Source organism: Typopeltis vanoorti, chromosome 19, assembly GCF_054136105.1.
Source record: "Typopeltis vanoorti isolate ZY-2024b chromosome 19, IOZ_Tvanoo_1.0, whole genome shotgun sequence".
NCBI lineage: Eukaryota > Metazoa > Arthropoda > Arachnida > Uropygi > Thelyphonidae > Typopeltis > Typopeltis vanoorti.
In genome coordinates, this window is record NC_143567.1 from 67488243 (window position 1) to 67508454 (window position 20212).

General features: G+C 33.5%; 1 protein-coding gene across 1 annotated transcript in view; it reads left to right on the plus strand.

The window, feature by feature from the left end:
• The window catches only part of LOC150096211 (IST1 homolog), a 47171-nt gene extending 31178 nt beyond the window's left edge, over positions 1 to 15993 (plus strand). Inside the window, exons 3-4 of the mRNA XM_090408785.1 lie at positions 3300 to 3529; positions 9922 to 15993. Of these exons, the coding sequence (XP_090264911.1) occupies positions 3300 to 3529; positions 9922 to 10257 (566 nt within the window). The 3' untranslated portion in view covers positions 10258 to 15993. The remainder of the gene's footprint in view (positions 1 to 3299; positions 3530 to 9921) is intronic.
• Positions 15994 to 20212: the final 4219 nt, after the last annotated feature.

Below are 20212 nucleotides of genomic sequence, written 5' to 3' on the forward strand. Positions count from 1 at the left end.
CAAAGACATCATTGACATATCGTAGCCAAATTTTTGGTTTGGGTTTAAACATGAAAATTTTTTCTTCAAGATATTCTGGAAACAGGTTTGCTAAGTTTGGTGATAAGAGAGACCCCATTGCTGTTCCTTCCTCTTGTTTGTAAATTTTTTCTTTCCAAGTGAAGTAATCGGACGTAATAACAAATTTGAATAATTCAACAATATCAGATTGAAATTTTTGAGTTAATAAGTCTACTGTTTCTTTATGGAGAATATTAGTGAAGAGGGAGACAGTGTCGAAGCTCATTTAAAGGAAAACAAAGACTTATATAAAGGAAATTTTTTCAATAGGAAGTTAGTACTGAATTGAAAGTTTACGTTATTACTATCATATTGTCCTGTACATCCTTTGAAGTTACATACAGTGGTGCCTTGGTTAACAACAGCCTCAGATAACGATACTTGGTTAACGACGGGTGGCTGTAAGAAAAAAATCTCTTGGTTAACGACACAGGCTTTGGTTAATGACTCTTGATTATATCCGATCTAAAAAACTGGAATTTTCCGATCGCACTCAGCCACGCGCTGGAAGACATTGTCGAATAGAGAACAGCCACGCGGCATAGCTGTGAAGCTCAGATATGTTTGACCCATCATAGCCAGCTGTTTACGTTTTCTGTTTATTGTTTCTTTTCTTGTAGTGTACTGTGTTTTATTTTAAGATTTGTGGTTATAAATGCGTTTTATAAATGAAAATGAGTATTTAACATTTATTTTTATGTGTTGTTCATATAGACAATAAATTGCAGGTGCGTGTCACTGTTCGTTCGCCATCAAAAGGTAAAATCAAATATCATCTGTATAATAATCGTTGTATCTATAAGCTGCTAATCAGCGTATGTTACGGTAAGTGCTGTATCTAATATCGTTACCTTACAAGCAAAATGCACTAAGTCGAAAAATTGCAGGTTTCGAATTTAACTGTTAACTTTTATTTCAAAAAGTTTTTTTTTTTGAACTTTTACTTTTATTTTCAGGTGACGATATGTCTTTGTACCCCTTGTCTTAGTGTTGTACAATTTGTAATAATACCGTATTTTGCGTATCTTTTTTTTTTATAGAGTGAATTTTTTTTTACTGTGTGACAAAATGGGTCCCAAAAAGAAAGCTAGTGAGGGGAAAAAAAAATTTCTCTATTGAACAGAAGAAAGATATAATAGCAAAGCATCATGAAGGTGTGAAAGTTATGTAGCTAGCTCGAATATATGAAACCAGTCATTCTACAATATCAACCATTTTGGCTAAGAAAGAAGAACTTATGGTAGCTAAGGGAACTTCAAGGTTGAATGTCAGAGGACTTCCTTTTGATCAAATGGAAAATCTATTACTAATTTGGATCAAAGAAAGAGAAATGGCGGGCGATACTACATCTCAAAATGCAATCAGAAAGCTAAACAGATTTATCAAGATTTGAAAAAGAAGACTTCGGGATCAAGTTCTGAGGTAGATGATGATGATTTCAAAGGTAGCAGAGGTTGGTTTGACAACCTTAAAAAAAGAACAAGAATTCATAGTGTGGTCAGACACGGAGAGGCAGCTAGTGCTGACAAAGCAGCAGCAGATAAATTTGTCAATAGCTTTACAAGAATTATAGAAGAAGGAGCATACCCACCTCAAGAAGTCTTCAATTGTGATGAGACTGGGTTATTTTGGAAGAAAATGCCCAACAGGACATTTATCACAAAAGAAGAAAAAATACTTCCTGGGCATAAACCAATGTTAATCTACCACTCGGAGAATCCCCGAGCATTCAAAAAGTTCAATGTCTCTAAATCCAATCTCGGTGTTTTGTGGAAGTCTAACAGCAAAGCCTGGGTCACAAGAATAGAATTTAGAGACTGGATTCGTGAAGTGTTTGGACCAACTGTCAAAGCCTATCTTGAGCAAAACAATCTGCCTATAAAAGCCATTTTAACCTTGGATAATGCACCTGGCCATCCAACAGGCATACAAGAAAGCTACCAGAGGAATTAGATTTTATCAAGGTGATTTTTCTTCCTCCCAAGACTACATCTCTGATTCAACCTATGGATCAGCTGATAATTGCAAATTTTAAAAAACTTTACACAAGGGCACTTTTTACGAGGTGCTTTGAAACGTGTGAGGCTACCAACATAACCCCCCTAAGAAAATTTTGGAAGGAAGAATTCAACATTGTCATAGAAATTAGGCTGATTATATAAAGTCTTGGCAAGAAGTAACAATGAAATGTCTCAAAGCAGCATGGAGGAAACTGTGTCCTTCCTTTGGTAATGAAGAAACTTGAGATGAAGGACACAAATTGTAAAGGATATTGTGACAACTGCTCATGATCTTAACTTGGAAGTAGAGGAAGAAGATGTTGAAGAATTATTGGAGATGCATGACCGAGAACTGACTATTGACGAGCTAAAAGAAACTTTTCAAGCAGCAACGTGAAGAAAAGGAAATGAAAATTTCATCTGAAGATGAGGATGGAGAGAAAGAACAATTGTGACTGCTGAAATCAAAAATGTTTTGGCAAAGTGGGAGGAAGTTCAAAATGTTGCTATGAAATGGAATCCAAACAAATCTGAGGTTATCAGAACTGCAGATCTATTTAATGAAAAGTCCATGCAGTTTTTCAGAAACATTTTAAAAAAGAGACAGAAGCAAACAACCCTAGACATGTTTTTTTACAGGTCCATTTGTCAAAAAACTCTGAAGTGAGCCCAATTGTCCTTCTGGTGGTGATTGATAATTAAAAACAGTTTTCATGAACAATTTATTTTATTAATGTTAATTTTTTTGTAGCAAATACATATACTGTATAATAAATAACAGATATTTACCATATTTTTATGACATTTTAAATGAGTTTTATCTGCATTTTTAATATGTACTATGGTTGTGGGGAGGAGCTGCAACAAATTAATCGATTTTCAATTAAATTTTGTGAAGAATCACGCCTTGGATAACGACGGTAATCCTGGAACGGTTTACCGTCGTTAACCAAGGCACCACTACCACTGTATAGGAATTTAGTAATTTTTTTAAAAATCTTTCCATGAATACATATTTTTCTTTGTATTCTGTAAGGGAATTTAGAAAATACAGAAATGAATAAATGCAGAACATTAAATTGTCCTTTTATACATTTATTTTTGTAATTAGTTTACTGAAGTAATCTCCTCTCCAGAATTAACTTACTGCAAGTGACAGGTGAGCTAAATTGAACTTTCTTTCATAATCAGTTCTAGATGTGCATTTGCAAAAATCTAATGCAATTTTTGTTTATTTAGAAATTGCTAGAAGCCATAATGTTACATATGAACCAGATCCTGATGTAATGCGAGAAGAGTCTAAAATTTCTATGGATGATGGACTTATTGATCTGAATAGTGATGAAGTACCCCAACCTCCTGAACCTGGATTTATTCTTGGAGATGTAGGTGCTTGTCCTATTCCAGATTTTCATCCTCCAATCCAACCAGTAGCAAAGCCTTTTAATTATCCATCTTTACCTGATAAGGTATTTCAGACTAATAACATTAAAATATTTATAAAATGATTAAAATGTTTTTATAACTTTTATTCTTTATGATTTGGAGAACATAAATTAAGAATTTCATTGCACATATATATCTTAAGCTAATGGAGCAGTTTGGTTGAAAGGAAAGCGTGGATACTAGCTGAGACCAATAGCATAGGACAGTGACCAGAGGTAAGGATGGATGTAAGAAGTAAAGAAGGATGGATATATTTTTCGTGAGGATAGGCAAGATAGAAAGGGTGGGGGAGTGCTGATGATAGTAGAGGAGTTATCTTTAACTAAGGGTAGAGATGAAAGGAGCAAAAATTTGAACCTGCATAATAGAAGTTTATATAATTTATGCCACAACTAGTTTAAAGTAAGAATAATATAAGCAGGGAATACAAATGATATCTGCTTTGTCTTTGGTTTAAGATCTTATACTCTTGCACTCAATATATAGTCTAACTGGTGCAGTCGTTAAACAAATAAATTTGTTAGCAGGGGTCGCAAACTGGCTGTCCACGGGCCGGATACAACCTGCAAAGGCTTCGTATCTGGCCCCCGACCTTAATGATTTCTTTTCTAAAAATCAATGTTTCTGACATCCTGTAGAGATTAAAACAGAAAAAGTTTAAACTTCTAAATGTTTTATGACAGCTTTAAACAAAAGGAAAACTTATTACAACAATTCTTTGTACCATGTTTCTATCATCAAATATTGGCAACACTGAATGGAATTTACTTGTCACGTAGGTCATTGTAAGTCAAAATTATGTATTTAAATAATTTTTTTAAAGTATGAATAAAATGTAATTGAACTTATATTTTCTAAACTTGTTATATTTTTAAAATTTAAAAATAAAAATAGTTATAAATTTAAATGATGGTGTAACTGTTTTCGTAAGTCGTAAAGGCCCAGCAACAAAAGAGCATTTGTAAGAGCCTTTCTTTTTTTTAGTTTATGTTTTGGTTCACAGAATAATATTGAATACGGGCCGTGTCTGATATACATCTAATTGACTGGCCCTTTGAGTTTAAGACTCCTACTATAGAGCACAGATGATAAGATATCATAGAAATAAGTAGATGGCGGCAGTCCATAGTTAAGACAGCTGACCATTAACGATAATTAAGTGAAGAGAAAACAAAGACAAAGTAGGGTAGTGGAAGTATGTAGTATAACAGAAGGTGTAGCCGACAAGCATGCTGAGCGTATAATCACTATAACCACAGTCTAACAGTTTTACATCTTCTTAGCCTGAGGAATCGTAATTTGACAATCCACAACTGTCTTCATCCTTATATTTTTTTTTATTTCTTCTTCTTCTTCTTTTGGATCGTGTTCATTTTTTTTAGTTCATCTTTTATTATTATTATTATTTTTTTGTTTATCCTCAATTTTTTTAATTAATTGTTTTTTTTATGATGATATTGTGTGGATATTAAGTTCTTTCAGGTGTTTTACGTGCTTTTCTGTTTCCACTTCTCTTATTTCTCTTTGTGTAATAATTTCATTTGTTTGAATTTTGTCGTGTATCTGTTCATTTGTTATACTTGATTTACTCTTATTAATTTAATGTTCCATTTATATTTCATAAGGAAAGTGGCTCCTGCTGTCCTGGAATTTTTGGGATAATTTCTGACTAATGTTCTCGCACACTGTTTGTGGCTGTACCAAGCATAGTTTGTTTGAAAGTGTCCTCTTTACTAGACTAAACTGGAAAATTTTGGAATTCTTCCTTATTTCTCTCTGACACTTGTAGTAGAAAGTTTTGTTTTAACATGGTTACAAAGTAAATCATACTTTCTGAGAAATTATATTCTTATAAGCTGTTTTAATTGGCTCTACCAATACTCCAAATACTTCCAGCAAAAGTTCTAAAAGAGCAAGTAGTAATGCAATGCTCAGAACTTTCACATTTCTGACAGGATTTGAGACAATATGTCTGATTTCCATACACTTAAAACATTTTACCTTAGAGTCGTTGTCACCCAAATGATCATATGAACCACAATGCAGGCACTGTCTTTTGCATCCCCAGATAGTTATTAAAAATAGCTGTGTAAATGAGAGGAGACCTCAACATACCTTTAAAGGAATGTGGAAAACCGACCGGGGCTTCTGACCTAATGTCCAATCCTCACCTTCTCGTGGTGCACCCTGTTGGGTATCTACCTGGATACTGAATGAACAAGGATGGGATTTAGGATTTAATGGCAATTTGGGATTTAGCCGACCAGATTGTATTCTTATTGGTTAAACCAAAATAAAAAATATCATGCCGGCTGGGACATTGCCCGGTTAAACAAGGCCCCCGTTGTTTTTGCCAGGGCAAACAGCAAAAAAGTCAGCTACTGGAACAAATCTGAAAACAAACCCCAACTCAACATCACCAGAGTTAAAGATCAGTACTATCAATCAACATAAGAAGCCTGAATGGCAAAGAAATGAAGCTAGCTGAGGAATTAGATAAGTACCAGAACGACATAATAGGGATGACTGAAACAAAAAAGATAAAAACTGGTGAGATCTTTCTGAGCCCTAAATACAAAATGTTATATTCAGGCAATGACAATCAAGGAAAAGAAGGGGTAGCCATAGTGTTCAACACAAAATATGAGGCTAATCTTCTTGAATGGCAGTCAGTCTCAAGTAGAGTAATGTGGGCAAATATGAGAATGGGGAACTGGACAATGAGACTTATTTGTGCCTATGGTCCCACAGAAGATTCTACTAAGGTAGAAGGGAAGGAATTTTTTGAGGCTTTAGAAAAAGCAACTGACACAATGAAAATGGAAAAGTTGGTCCTTGTTGGGGATCTAAATAGCAGAGTAGGAAGTGATAGGCAGATATACAAAAATATTCTGGGAAATGGAGAAAAGAGCAAAGCTAATGATAATGGCAAATATCTGTTGGATTTCTGCTTAGGATATGGACTGGTTATTACTAACATCATGTTCCAACATAAAAATTTGTACAAATTCGCATGGAGAGAAGAAGCAAGGAATAAGAAAAGTCTCATAGACTATGTTATTGTTGATTGTGATGTTTTCTCCCTGGTGCAGGACACCAGAGTGTACAGAGGATTTGAAATTGGAAGTGATCAATATTTAGTCTTGAGCAGGATAAAATTCAATTTCATATTGAAAAGAATAACGTGTAAGAAAGTTTTAAAGCAAAAAAAAGTTGAGCAGCTCTCAGATGTGAACTGTAGACTAAAATACACAAAGATTATTGAAGAAAAAATGAGTTTGAGAACAGGAGCCAAACCTTGGAGATTCAGTGGCAAACCTTGAAGAAACCCTGATTGATTCAGCTAGAGGCATGTGGTGAAGTTTGCAAGAATAGAAAAATTAGAACTTCATGGTGGACACAGGAAGTTAAAGAGGCAGTGAAGGAAAAGAAAAATGCATATCAAAAGTTCCTGGTAAATAAGTCAGCTTGTGCTCTTAGAGAATACAGAGACAAATGTAAGAAAGCTAAACACTGTGTAAAACTAGCTAAACAGAAGTCATGGGAGGACTTTGACAAGAATATAGAAAATAAATATCAAGAAGGTGGCAAAATATTCTGAGGTTGTTGAAGAAGCTTAGGAATGGAGGAAAGAGTGCTGTAAAAGGAGTTAGAGATGATAAAGGTGACCTGAAAATAGGAAAAAAAAGATCTCATTGAAGTATGGAGTAATTACTTTGAAAAACTGCTAAATGAAACAAGCAGTGATGACAGCACAGTGGTAAAACACACCGACCAGGCATGCAGTCAGGAATACATATCCATATTTGAAGTAGAAAAAGGCATCAAAGGCTTGAAATGTGGAAAGGCAGCAGGAATAGATGATATTCGACCAGAAATGCTGAAGTATGGTGGTATAAAAGTCTTACAGTGGCTGCACTGCATAGTTCAGAATGCCTGGACAGAGGGCGAATTCCTGATGATTGGAGTAAAGCTCTAATAGTACCCATATATAAAAAGGGAAATAAAACTGAATGCGAGAATTACAGAAGTATTTCCCTACTGAGTGTTCCTGGTAAGATTTATGCCAGTATATTTGAGAAACAGTTGAGAAAAATTATGGAAGAAAAGCTTGGTGAAGAACAAGCTGGATTCAGGTCAGATAGAGGCTGTCAGGATCAGATCTTCATTTTACGACAAATAGTTGAGAAATCATGGGAATATAACAAAGATCCGTATTTAAGTTTTGTTGATTTGGAAAAGGCATATGACAAGGTGCCAAGAGAGAAGCTATTCAATATGCTACAGTTTCTAATTATATGAAGAAACAATATGGGATGTAATATCCCTTAACTTAAATAAATGCTACAGTTATATGGTGTCAATGGGGCATTATATCAAGCAATACTTAGTCTTTATTTGAGTTGTAAGTTAGCAGTTAGAATTGAAGGAAGTACAGGAAGATGGTTTAATGTTAATTCTGCTGTGAGACAAGGATGTACATTATACCCTCTGTTATTCATTATCTATATGGATCACATTATGAAGGAAAGTGGTATTAAACATGATATCAAAATCGGGTTTGTTAATGTCAGCTCTTTGCTTTATGCGGACGATGTTATACTTATTAAATAAATCAGCAACTAGTCTGCAAGATTCCCTGACTAAATTGAATAACTGTTTTAATTGATATGGTATGAAGGTCAGCAATAAAAAGACAAAGACAATGAAAATAGGCAGAATCGTTGAAAAATCAACTGCGTTGTGAACAGAGAACCTGTGGAACTAGTAAAACATTTCAGCTACTTTGGCACGATATTTAGTGAAGATGGTAAATTAAATATGGAAATAGACAACATAATCAAGAAAGGTGGTATGGTAGGAAGTCAATTGAATAAATTCATATGGAATAAGAGAGGAATTAGTAGGAACACTAAATTAGCTGTATATAAGACAGCATTTAAACCAGTTTTAACTTATGGATCTGAGAGCTGGGTCAGAAATAAAACACTTGACCAAAGATTAGAGACTGCAGATATGAGAGTTCTGAGAAAGATTAGGGGCATGAACAGATGACATCAATGGTAATATCATATTAAAAACGAGGATATTAGGAAAGAATTTGACATTGTCAGCATCCAGGAATGCGTTAGCAGAGCTAATCTCAGGTGGTATGATCACTTAAACAGAATGGGCGAGGAAAGGAAAATGACCCAGAGGAAGACCAAGACATAGGTGGATTGATACGGTTCAAAGTGCCTTAGACAATAGAAATATAAGATCTGATAATGTTGGAGTCTTGACAAGTAACAGACTGATTTGGAGGAAAATTGTAGATAGGAAGTTAGTAATGATGTAAATTTTTCATGTAGTACTATTATATCCTGTACACCCCTTGAGGGTACATGGCAGGAATTTGATGATGATGATGATATCTCCACAGAGTTCAAAGACTCTTCGTGGGAAGGTTTGAGTTGTACTGATGTTGACAATTTGATACAGGCATCTTCATGTCCATTGTGAATGTAACCTTACCAAAAAATAATCTGTTAGGATCTTAGCTTGAGATACTTTTTCATATGTTACTGATTTTATCCCATTTTGAGAATGTCTGGATAAGGATTTCATTACTGTTTTCTGTATCTTAATTTGGAAATCTCTGTGTTTTACTGTTCTAACCTGGTTTCCACATGGTAAAGGTAAAAATTTCTTTCATCATATGGCATGAAAGAATAAATATTATTAACCCTTATATTTCTTAAAAACTTAGTTATTACTTGTTTCACCTCTTCACATCCTGGAATTTCAGTTCCTATAGTTCACACCCTTGGAGTCATTTTATTAATATTTACTTAAATAATCCCATGCTAGTGGGGGGGGGGGAGGAAACCAACACTAGCAGAATGAAATTAAGGTGCCATCATTGGGAGGCATTGTTAAAGTGCATGTAGGGGCAGTGGGGAGTGTAACTCTCTTCAAAACTGAGAAGACTTTCACTGAACTAACCACCACCACCACCACCACCACCATTCCTCTGTTTTCATCTACTCATGTACAAACATGGGCAACTGCTGGTTCAATTCCAAACTTATGAAACCAACTTTTCTTCATTCCATCTATCTCTTGGAACAGTTTTTTTCACACAACCTTCCCCATTGGGTACAACTAACTCCCAGATCATCAGGAAACACAAATTAACATTCTGTTGTTATCTCTAACCACTTTTCCACATATATGCAGCACTGTTGTGTTACAGGCATTGAGACCTATCGTGTGAAGTTGATATCAACAATAAAAATTGTATTATTTAGATGTGTGTTTAGTGAGAATTACTTTTTTTATATATAGATTCTGTATTTCATAAATTAAATAGTATATTTTTAATATTTAGTAATGTTTTTATGATGTAATGAATTTTTTTTTTTTTTTCCTGAAGGCTCAAGAAGCAATGGGTGGACCACCTCCTCTACCATCAGTTCCACCCAGTGGACCATACCCAACAATTGGGTTCAGAGATACTCCGGCTCCACCTTATGAAAGCGTAGTAGACAGCAAAGACATTCCACCTTTCAATGTAGCAGGTGTTCCTGGTGATGAATTTAAACCTGTTCCTGCACCACGAACAAAATTTCCTGTTGATACATTACCTGAGTTGCCTTCAGTTCCTAATACAATGCTTTCCAATGTTGATCAACCAGGAAAAGAATCTGAAGAAGATATAGATTTTGATGACTTGACCAAAAGGTTTGAGGATTTGAAAAAACGTAAATAAGATAGAAAGTATATGATTTTATACTTAATAAAGTTGAATATATGTAGTAAGGGATGGAAATATTTCCCTATCCAAATATTGCTTCCTGGCAGTTCATTATGTATGCTAAAGCAAAATTTGAAATTAATTTTTTTGTTGTATATTTAAGGAAAGTAGGACAATTTTATTTAATTAGTGATCTTTGAATGCTAGCATTGCTAATAGTATCCCACTAAAAGAAGCAGAAGAGTATATCTTGATATCCAAGCTATATATAATCTTGTATGGGAGGAAAACAAAATTGTCTACAATACCTTATGCGACATAAATGTTTATCTTATATGGCAGCTTTGCTTTTATGAGCGTGTATGTGTGTGTGTTAGAAAATGCTATATAGAATAGGAAAAGAACATTAAATTGGCTGGAAACTGAAAAATAAATTAACATTGTCTTTTGAATGAGACATAACTGCATATATATTTCTTAATCAGCAGTATTTAAATTTCATTGTTCTTAAAAACTAATCACCTGTGAATCAAGAATGGTTGGAATGCTATTCTATTGCTATTCTACTAATTCTTTTTTTTTTTTTTAAATTAGAATAAAATCCTTTGTTTGTAGATGCATAAAGTTCTGTTAATGAAATATGTTATATGCAATAGCAAAGTCTTTTAAAAAAAATTCTTGATTTTATAATTATATATGGGACAATGAAGTCAAATTATTTTGTAGTTTACTCCAGCATGTAAAGCTCTGACCAGAGCTGGGCACAAAATTTTACTTCAGGTATTTTTATTGACCAACTCTGGTTCTGAATAATGGAGTTGGGCTTATAGTTTCAAGAAAGAGGACCATAAATTGAGAATCATGAAGTCATCCCTTTTTTGTTATTTAGTTATATGATAAGTTTGAAAAGAATTTCAAATTAATATGTTTAATAAGAAAGAATATTTTCAAATCAGTTGCACATTGAATGGAAGTGGCCTGGGAAATTAGGTGAGGTTAAAATTGTCAGTAATTTTCTCTTGTCTAACTTTCCTAATCCATAATTAATATATTGATGCAAATTATCAATATTTTTGCTATAACAGTCACTTTCACTATAGCATATTGTAGGGACCAAAGGAATAGTTGTAGAGGAAAGTTTGCTATACTGAATTTCCTTTAAAATGGCATTTTTTTTTAGTACTTTTTTAAAATTTTATTTTAATTTTTTTATGGTGAGTCAGGTTTACTATAACACACATATACGCGCATGCATACACATACACACAGTTCACATACAATGAGAGTTAACTTTGTGTATATATGTAAACTATTAGAATGTAATAATAGACATGCCAATTTGTTTATATTTAATTCAAAGCTAGAGATATCCATATAAATAACACTGTGTTCACCATTTTACTAAACTAACCAGGTGATGTTTGGAAGAGAGTGTTCTACAAAAAAATAACCTAATTCCATTAAAAATTTGTATGGAAACGATAATTTGGTCTGTACTGAAGAGAAATATTCTGAACAGTCTTTGATTTGAAAAATAAATCAGTGAAGTGATATTTAAGTTTTATGTTATGGTAATTTTAAAATGTTTTTTATGTATTATAGCTGAAAAGCAGACTATTTAATGAAGAACATGTCTGTTATTTCTTGACATACTCCATTATCCTTTGGTCTCTCTCTCTAGCTCTGCTGTAAATAAAGTTATGTTTTAATTTCAAATTATTTTAGTTATTACTAAATAAATTACTGAAGAAACTATTCTAATTGCTTTAATGGGTTACAAAAAAAAGGTTATACAGCTTGGGTGTTTGACTTGTGTTTAATTAATTAATCAGTTTCTGTATTATCATAAGATGAAATACGAAGTACTTTAGTACTATTATACTTGTACTAATAGAAAAATTCATTAATCCACAAATGCCCCTTCAATGACTACCATATATTCCAGCGTATAAGTAGACTTTTCAGCATTGAAAAAAAGTACTTTAGTACTTTTTTTCAATGCTGTTTTTAGGTCGACTTATACGCTGGGTCAAAAATTGATTGCTTTCCAAGAAAAAACTAGTACGTATCATACTCTGTTAAATTTATTAGCAATATACAGAGAGGGTAAATAAGTAAAAATATTCCAACTTATATCAAATTTATTTACAGAAAAAATTATTTACATTTGTGAACTTAAATGTACATATTTGGTCTAATGTATTAAAATTAAGAACTTTTATTGCTAAAAGACCATAAGATATAATGATAAAATATACAAAGAGCGAACAAGTTTCACACTGTCTAGCATTTTCAAGGCTGTAATGGTGTGAAAACAAATACATCAAGTTAGATGAAAAACATACACTTTAGTAACTGCTAGGCCGTTACATTTGATAATTCGTGTTTGATGGCGTGCATGCGTTCGAATGCTTCACTCAGAATCCGGTACATGACCACGTGTTGTGTAGATTTTTGCATATTGTAGTTCTATTAAACTGAGAGAAATGATGAGATTTTTCCATATGTCTTTAAGAATAATACCTTGATTTCTATTTAAATTATTGCCTGTGCATCGCACCACAGCTGCTTCTTTGAAAGTTCTCTGTCTGTAGTCATTCTCAATGTAAGGCATAGAACTGTTTTTCCAATCTATAACGTGATTTGATGTTGAGAAATGATGAGCTAAACCAGATGTAATGATTCTATTGTGATTGACCTCCCTCACATGTTCCTTCTGTCTTATTTCAAAACTTCTAGAAGTCTGACCAATGTAAGAAAGGCCACATGTGCATGGAATTTCATATACTCCAGGAAATTTGCAGAAAGGTACCTCATCTTTGGGTGATCTTAAGATTTGTCTGATCATGGTAGTTGGTTTAAAAACCACTCTGATGTTATGAGCTTTTAACATTCTCACCAATTTTGTGGAAACTGAATTAATATATGGAACGACAGCTGTGGACACATTGGGACACCGTAACACATTGGAGGTTGTCTTTTAATAGTTCTATGCCTTACATCGAGAATGACTACAGACACAGAACTTTCAAAGAAGCAGCTGTGGTGCGATGCACAGGCAATAATTTAAATAGAAATCAAGGTATTATTCTTAAAAACATATGGAAAAATCTCATCATTTCTCTCAGTTTAACAGAACTACAATATGCCAAAAACTACACAACACATGGTCATGTACTGGATTCTGACTGAAGTATTCAAATGCATGCACGCCATCAAACACGAATTATAAATGTAACGGCCTAGCAGTTACTAAAGTGTATGTTTTTCATGTAACTTGATGCATTTGTTTTCACACCAGTACAGCCTTGAAAATGCTAGACAGTGGCTAGTGAAACTTGTTGGCTCTTTGTATATTTTATCATTATATCTTATGGTATATAAGATATATATATAGGTAGGTAACTACATAATTAAAATTTAGTTTTCACTCTCTGAATGTATGAAAAGTTCATTTACTATGGTTCTGTAATTTCTTCTGGTATATCATCATATAAATTGTATTCGTTTTCTCCATGAGATTTAGCATCGATTTCAAAGCAAATAAACGAATATTATTTCTTGTTATAATGAGTCCATTTTGGCGATTTTATCGAACCCAATCCGCAACATTATTTTCCAGAATAGGCCACTTATAAATTCCTTTCTGTAATGCGCACATTTTTTTTGGCATTTTCATTATTAAAGTTTCATTTTTTTCTCCAATCGCGAACTAGTTTTTCGTTTACTCCGAACTGACGTGCAGCAACACAGTTAGTATTTTCCTTTGCAAATTTCATCACTTTGCACTTAAAACTCACGTCATATTTTCTTTTAAAAGGAACCATTGCACTTTAGTTCACTATTTGTCAACTAGGTATTTTATATCTTTTGCTAAAACAAAGAATAGAATGACTAAAAAGGCAGTTATGATCCTAGTGGTTGACGCCTGTATAAAATTTTACTTAAAAACTGTCATAATTTTTATTTTTAAAGAAATTTTCAAGTCGACTTATACCACGAATATACTATAAAAACTCAAATAAACTAAAAAAAAATTCCAATATCTACTTATACACCGGGTCGACTTGTATGCCGGAATATATGGTATATTGATATGCTATGGAAAAATGCATTTTCAGGAGTTGACATGTGAATGTCAACTCCTGAAAGTCATATTAATTAGATAAACACTATTATCCGGGCTCATTGTATATTATATAAGTGACTGTATTTCTCACCAACTTTAACTCACAAAGAATTTCAAAACTGTACAACTTTATTATTAAACTTTGCGCTAATTAATATCTGTTATATGCATTAATTCCTTAAGCTAATTACCAGTTAACTTTATTATTAGTACCATATGTGGGCTAAGGATTAGATAATCTCTAACCTTGCTATTCTAGAAATCAACATGGTACTTTATAAGCTGCTCGAGGCCTTCAAGCAAGGTAGTGATCCTACACCAGCCAACAAAATTCATCTACAACCTAAATATTCACAAACATCCTTGTTTTTGGTGAGATTCACACCTGCAGTCTTTTTATTGTAGCAGATAAGGTATCTGTTCAGCCAATCAACAAGATGCTGGTAAGACGAGAGTAATATCATTCAAGTTTCATAAAGGACAAGAGTAGCTTGATCATACTTTATTCATTCATCGAGGTGTTTCTCAGTGATATAAAAATCTCTAAGAATTTCTAATGTTAATGCAATCAGACCATTTTTGTTTTTGTGGTTCCATTAACATTAAAGGTTAGAAGCAAGTGTCTGCCATTATCTTCAGAATCAGACAATAATAGTTGACCAAAGCTGTTTCTATATGTGCTTCAAAGTTGTGGGTTTGTGCTGCTTCATAGTTCTTATTACAATCATTATTGTACGTTTTGGCTGAGCAGATAGCATATCTATGATCAATTTAACAAGCCGTGGGTTCAAATCCTACCATTGAGATGAATAAAATGTTTTTGAATGAATTTCATCACCGTGTGAAGTGGTAGGTAGAATGTGTTTGATCTCTGAAATGGGATTTCCAGATTAACTAATTTTCTACCAACCAAGGTATTAATACTGATGCACTACAGGTTTTACTACCTTTATGCACATTAAGAGGGAAGAGAGGGGAAAATTGAGGCTTAATTAAAACTGAGCCATTTTATTAGATTATAGAACTGGAGTTAGAAAGCAAAAATTTTAACTCATAGGGCCTTTTCTGGATTTTGTTAGTTGTTATTTAACATGAAAATTTCTCCATTTTCTAACAAGGTTGAGAGACATGCATTGTTTCATTTTCACTGTAAATACATTTAGCAAATAACTGCTTTTTTACACTATGGTTGTGGCATATTTCTGTGAGGTTTTCTGCCACGTTCAAATTAAAGATCTTTGTTCTCCATTATTGCATATTGTAATTTCTGTTGATTGATATTCCATGATGGTCATTACTAAACCTTTATAACTATTTCTTATGGTAAACACACCTCATTTGGTACTTATATTATTTTTATTTTATTGTAGGCCTTTCTGCTTTATTGGTAATATGAAGATTTAATGGATTTGATCAACACATTAATATCACACAACAACCACTGTCTAGAATTCAGTGATTCCTTAGTCTGCTCATAGTTATTGATGTACTATAGGTTTATACCCTTTTGTGGGAGGGAGACAGACATAACTCCAAAGTTCTTAAATCACATTAGTTACATTGTATTACAAAATAATTCAAGTTTCCCTGAAGAGGAAGCTCTACCTGTCAGTCCTAAAATTCTGAAAGCACTAGGACTGACAGGCAGAGCTTCCTCTTCAGGAAAACTTGAATTGTTTTGTAATATAATGTAACTGATGTGATCTAAGAATTTTGGAGTTATGTCTCCCTCCCACAAAAGGTTATAAATCATAAATCTATAGTACATCAATAACTGTGAGCTGACTAAGGAATATTTTTATCATTTTTTATTACTATATATATATATATATATATATATATATATATATATATATATATCTAGTAATTATGTGACACCTCAAGGGAGTCCAAGGACTCGTTGGGAGGGCTACTCTACTTCGCTAAATACATCTCATCCTCTCCACTACTACTTAGTTCTCCAACTATGACACTACTACCTCACCAACAGCAGTATTTTTTGTCTGTAAATTGCATGTGTTCTGAAGGCTGATTCGTCTGTATGCGGGATGAAAAACCAGAGTTTCTGGGAGAAAAAACCCTGCTACCACCATATGAGATCGGTTAACTCACCTTCAACTGAAAAAGCCCATATAAGGATTCCCCTCGTCACGACAATAATCGAACCCAGGTCTTTTCCAATCGAAGGGCACAATGTTCCGCTATTCTTCCAATTGCACTACGGCAGCTGCAAATTGGATATGCTAATGGAACTGATATGTAAAAGAGATAACTGATATTGAGATGGTAATATTTCATTTAATTACATATTTGCAAAACAAGTTAATTTTACACCAGTAAAAATAATTTTTTACACCTATTGTTTTCCTTTTTTTTTTTTTTTTTTTTTTTGTGATATCCAAAACTTTCTTCTTGAAAGGAGAGAAATACAGGACTACCATAGATAGGGTTTCTGGTTGAAAAGTAAGAAGAGATTTATTAATTTATTTAGAATATATGCAATTTTAATGCTTAGTTTTTTTGGACATTGTGACCTGGACTATTTTTTTTTTTTTTTTTAAATCAAACTAAGGTTACATTAGATATATAGACGCAACTACCATTCTTCGAGATTTATATTTAATAGTAAAATTTTGCATTTCAACTTTTACATTAATGTCACAGGAATGTGGTTGTGTAGATACACTATATTACAGTGCTAGCTTTAGTGCAGTGTGTGTTTCAAACATTATTTCAAAGCTGAATGTTTGTAGAAACCATGAAAGTTTCATAAGTTGACCTAAGAGCTTAGGAGAATACAATCCTTGGCATCCCCGAGTTGCCTTAGTATGGACTACTTAAAAGACATGGGCGCTGCCCAAGTAATTAGTAATTACTTTTATGCACTGATTGAGAGTTCACTTAGGAAAGATGCATTTCACTGACATTTCAATTTCCTTAGTACTGAATGAGAATTTTTCTCTCTTAAGGTTTCTGCCTGGTCTCTGAATAGAACCAACTAGTTTGGAACAGCTGTCAGGCCAGTACAATCTTAAAAAAAATATGCACTAATAAAAGCTGAATATATGGATGCTTGGGCAGCACCCATGTCTTTTAAGTAGTCCATACTAAAGCATCTCAGGGATGCTGAGGATTGTATTCTCGTAAGCTCTCAGGTCAAGTTATGAAACTTTCATTGTTTCTACGAATATTCAGCTTTGAAATAATGTTGAATTGAATATCCACTTTGCCTATGTAATTTTACATTGCCGAAATGAAGCCTTTTGGCTCTTTCTTTAGTAATACTAAGGTTGTAATTTTCATATGACAAAAAAGGTTTGGCTTGTTTTTTTAATGCATTTTAGTAAAATGAACAAATTAAGGAAGAATGTTTACCTATTGAGAAAATTGAGCTCATTTTTATGGTTGTGTTGTTGTATATTTTATCTTTATTCGAACTATATTGTTGTTTTTAAGTTTGAATGTTTTAATAAATTGTTGAGAAGAATTATTTTATCTCGCACATTAGTCATTCTTTTTTTTTTTCTCCCACAAATGCTTTCTCTACACTTAATTAAACAGTAAGTCAATATAGCTCATTACTATAATTAGACATGTTATTGGAATACTGTAGTTATTGTATAATAAAGAAAATTTCCTATTTGTGGAATAGATGTGTCATTTTCAAATATGCATCGAGATTCAATTTTTCTGATGTATGTTGATTAATGATATCCTGTGCTGCTAAGAAGCAGTTTCCTTGTTGTCCTTGTTAATGCATTCTAGGATTTGTAATTTTTTAAACACATGATTACAGTAAAATTTTAATATATTGCCTTTACACTGTATTCTAGCAAGCAATGCAAAATAGTGAATTCGATCTTTTTTAAAAAAAACAGTGATGTGATGTATGTTGGAAAACCAGAAACATGCATACTGGAGAAAAAAAAATCTTTTTGTTTCAGTGAAGCTTTTTTTACCCACTGATGAAACTGAATGTTCAATCTAACTTTAATAAACTTTAATGGTGTTTTTTCGAGATTGTCTTCTAATAAAATTTTTTACTTATCAATTAGTTTTATGTTGCTGTTTTTCTGAGCTTATTAACTTACAGCACATTGTAGATTTGTACATAAGATGGATAATAAATATTATTTCATTGAGCAAAAGTAAAGTCCTTTTGTGCACTAAGAAACACACATTGAAAAGTGTAACCTACTTTATTTATCTAATTCTCAGGTTAACACTTAGTCTGTATCCACACATTAAACCTATACGTGTCTCAACTGAAAAACAATCAAGACACACTTATCCTTCTACAACTGTCAGGCATGTGCATACACAAATTTCAACAGAATGATCCAGAGAGGAAACTGTCAGATGCTTAATTATGTCCATAGCTGGACATTGTTAATCAGTGTAAGATATGAAGTGGTTGAAATCTGTATTACACAACTCTGAAAATTCAGTATGTTATAAAATTTTGCTTAAGTATCAAAACTTAACTGAGAGGTGGATTCTGCATAACCTGTAAAGGATGTGAACAATCGAAAAGGGCTTCTAATCCTGTTCCAATCCATATCCTTATTGTGATGATGATGATATGATACAGTGCATGAAATATCGTGCTATTTGAAGAATCACATGGTTAAACAAGGTCCCAGCTATTTTTGTGAGGGAATGAAGGCTAACATTGAGTATTTAGTAACTGAAACAAACATAATACCAGAAATAAAGATAGGTACCATCAACATGTGCATCATCATTGTAAAAGTGGAACTTGCAGAAGAATTAGAGATATTTATGTTGACATAAGTCTTACTGAAATGAAGATTAAGACGGGTGAGATTCTGCTAAATAGTAACTATAATTATGGTAGAAAGGCTTATACTATGAGTATTCATAACCATTATTTTTGAGGAAATCACAATGCATGCTAAATACTATTAATTAGTATTAATTAAACTTATTAAGTTTAATTAATACTTCCGATATGTCGGCAACATTATGTTTCCATCATTGGGGGATCACAGAACAATGACGTACATGCAGGCATTAACACTAGGTAAATGAGGCTGAAGAAAGGCAACCAAAGTTGTGCCTAGAGTCCTAAATGCCTACTCCTAGTGGGCTAAATTGGGTTGTTTTTGGCCGTTGGGGCTGAAGATCTGAGGATGTGTGCTTCACAAATTTGGGACAGTTTTGTGCACCCAAATTTCTTGTGATTTGGAAAGTTGCCCCAGTGCTGAGGCAGATTCCATGGATGCCTCTCATATTTGTATTTGCTGCATGCTATAGAATGACCTTTTTCCAGCATATCCTGTAATGTGTGTCCAATGCATGGTCAGTAAGTCCAGTGAAGGTGGCTGTAATAATGGAACTGGATGTAGTCCATGTGCTTAGAAATTCTGATATTGGCTGTTTGGCCATAGTAGAATATTTTCCAATTGCAAGGGACCTTGTAGGTCTAGGGAATGTGGCTAGTCTTTCGTGAAGCATTTACGGGACGATATGTTGGTGAGAAATAACCAGTAAAACATGGGTGCATGCTGTTTTGCTTCATTTTTCATCAGGGTCAAAGACAGAATCATCGAGGAGGCCCTAAACATCATGTCCTCGCTATACGACATTCTCACAGTATCTATCATACCTTGCCTTGAACTCGCTCACCGTTCTAGCACCCACAACAGACTCTGGAAGCTTATTCCACTCATTTACCACTCTAAAAGTAAAGAACCCAGCTCTAACACCCCTGCTAACCATGCTCTTCCCAGCTTCCATAGGTGTCCCCCTAGTTCTCACACAACAAAAATATCCTCTGAGTTAATCCTATAGAAACCCTTTAGTAATTTGAATGTCTCA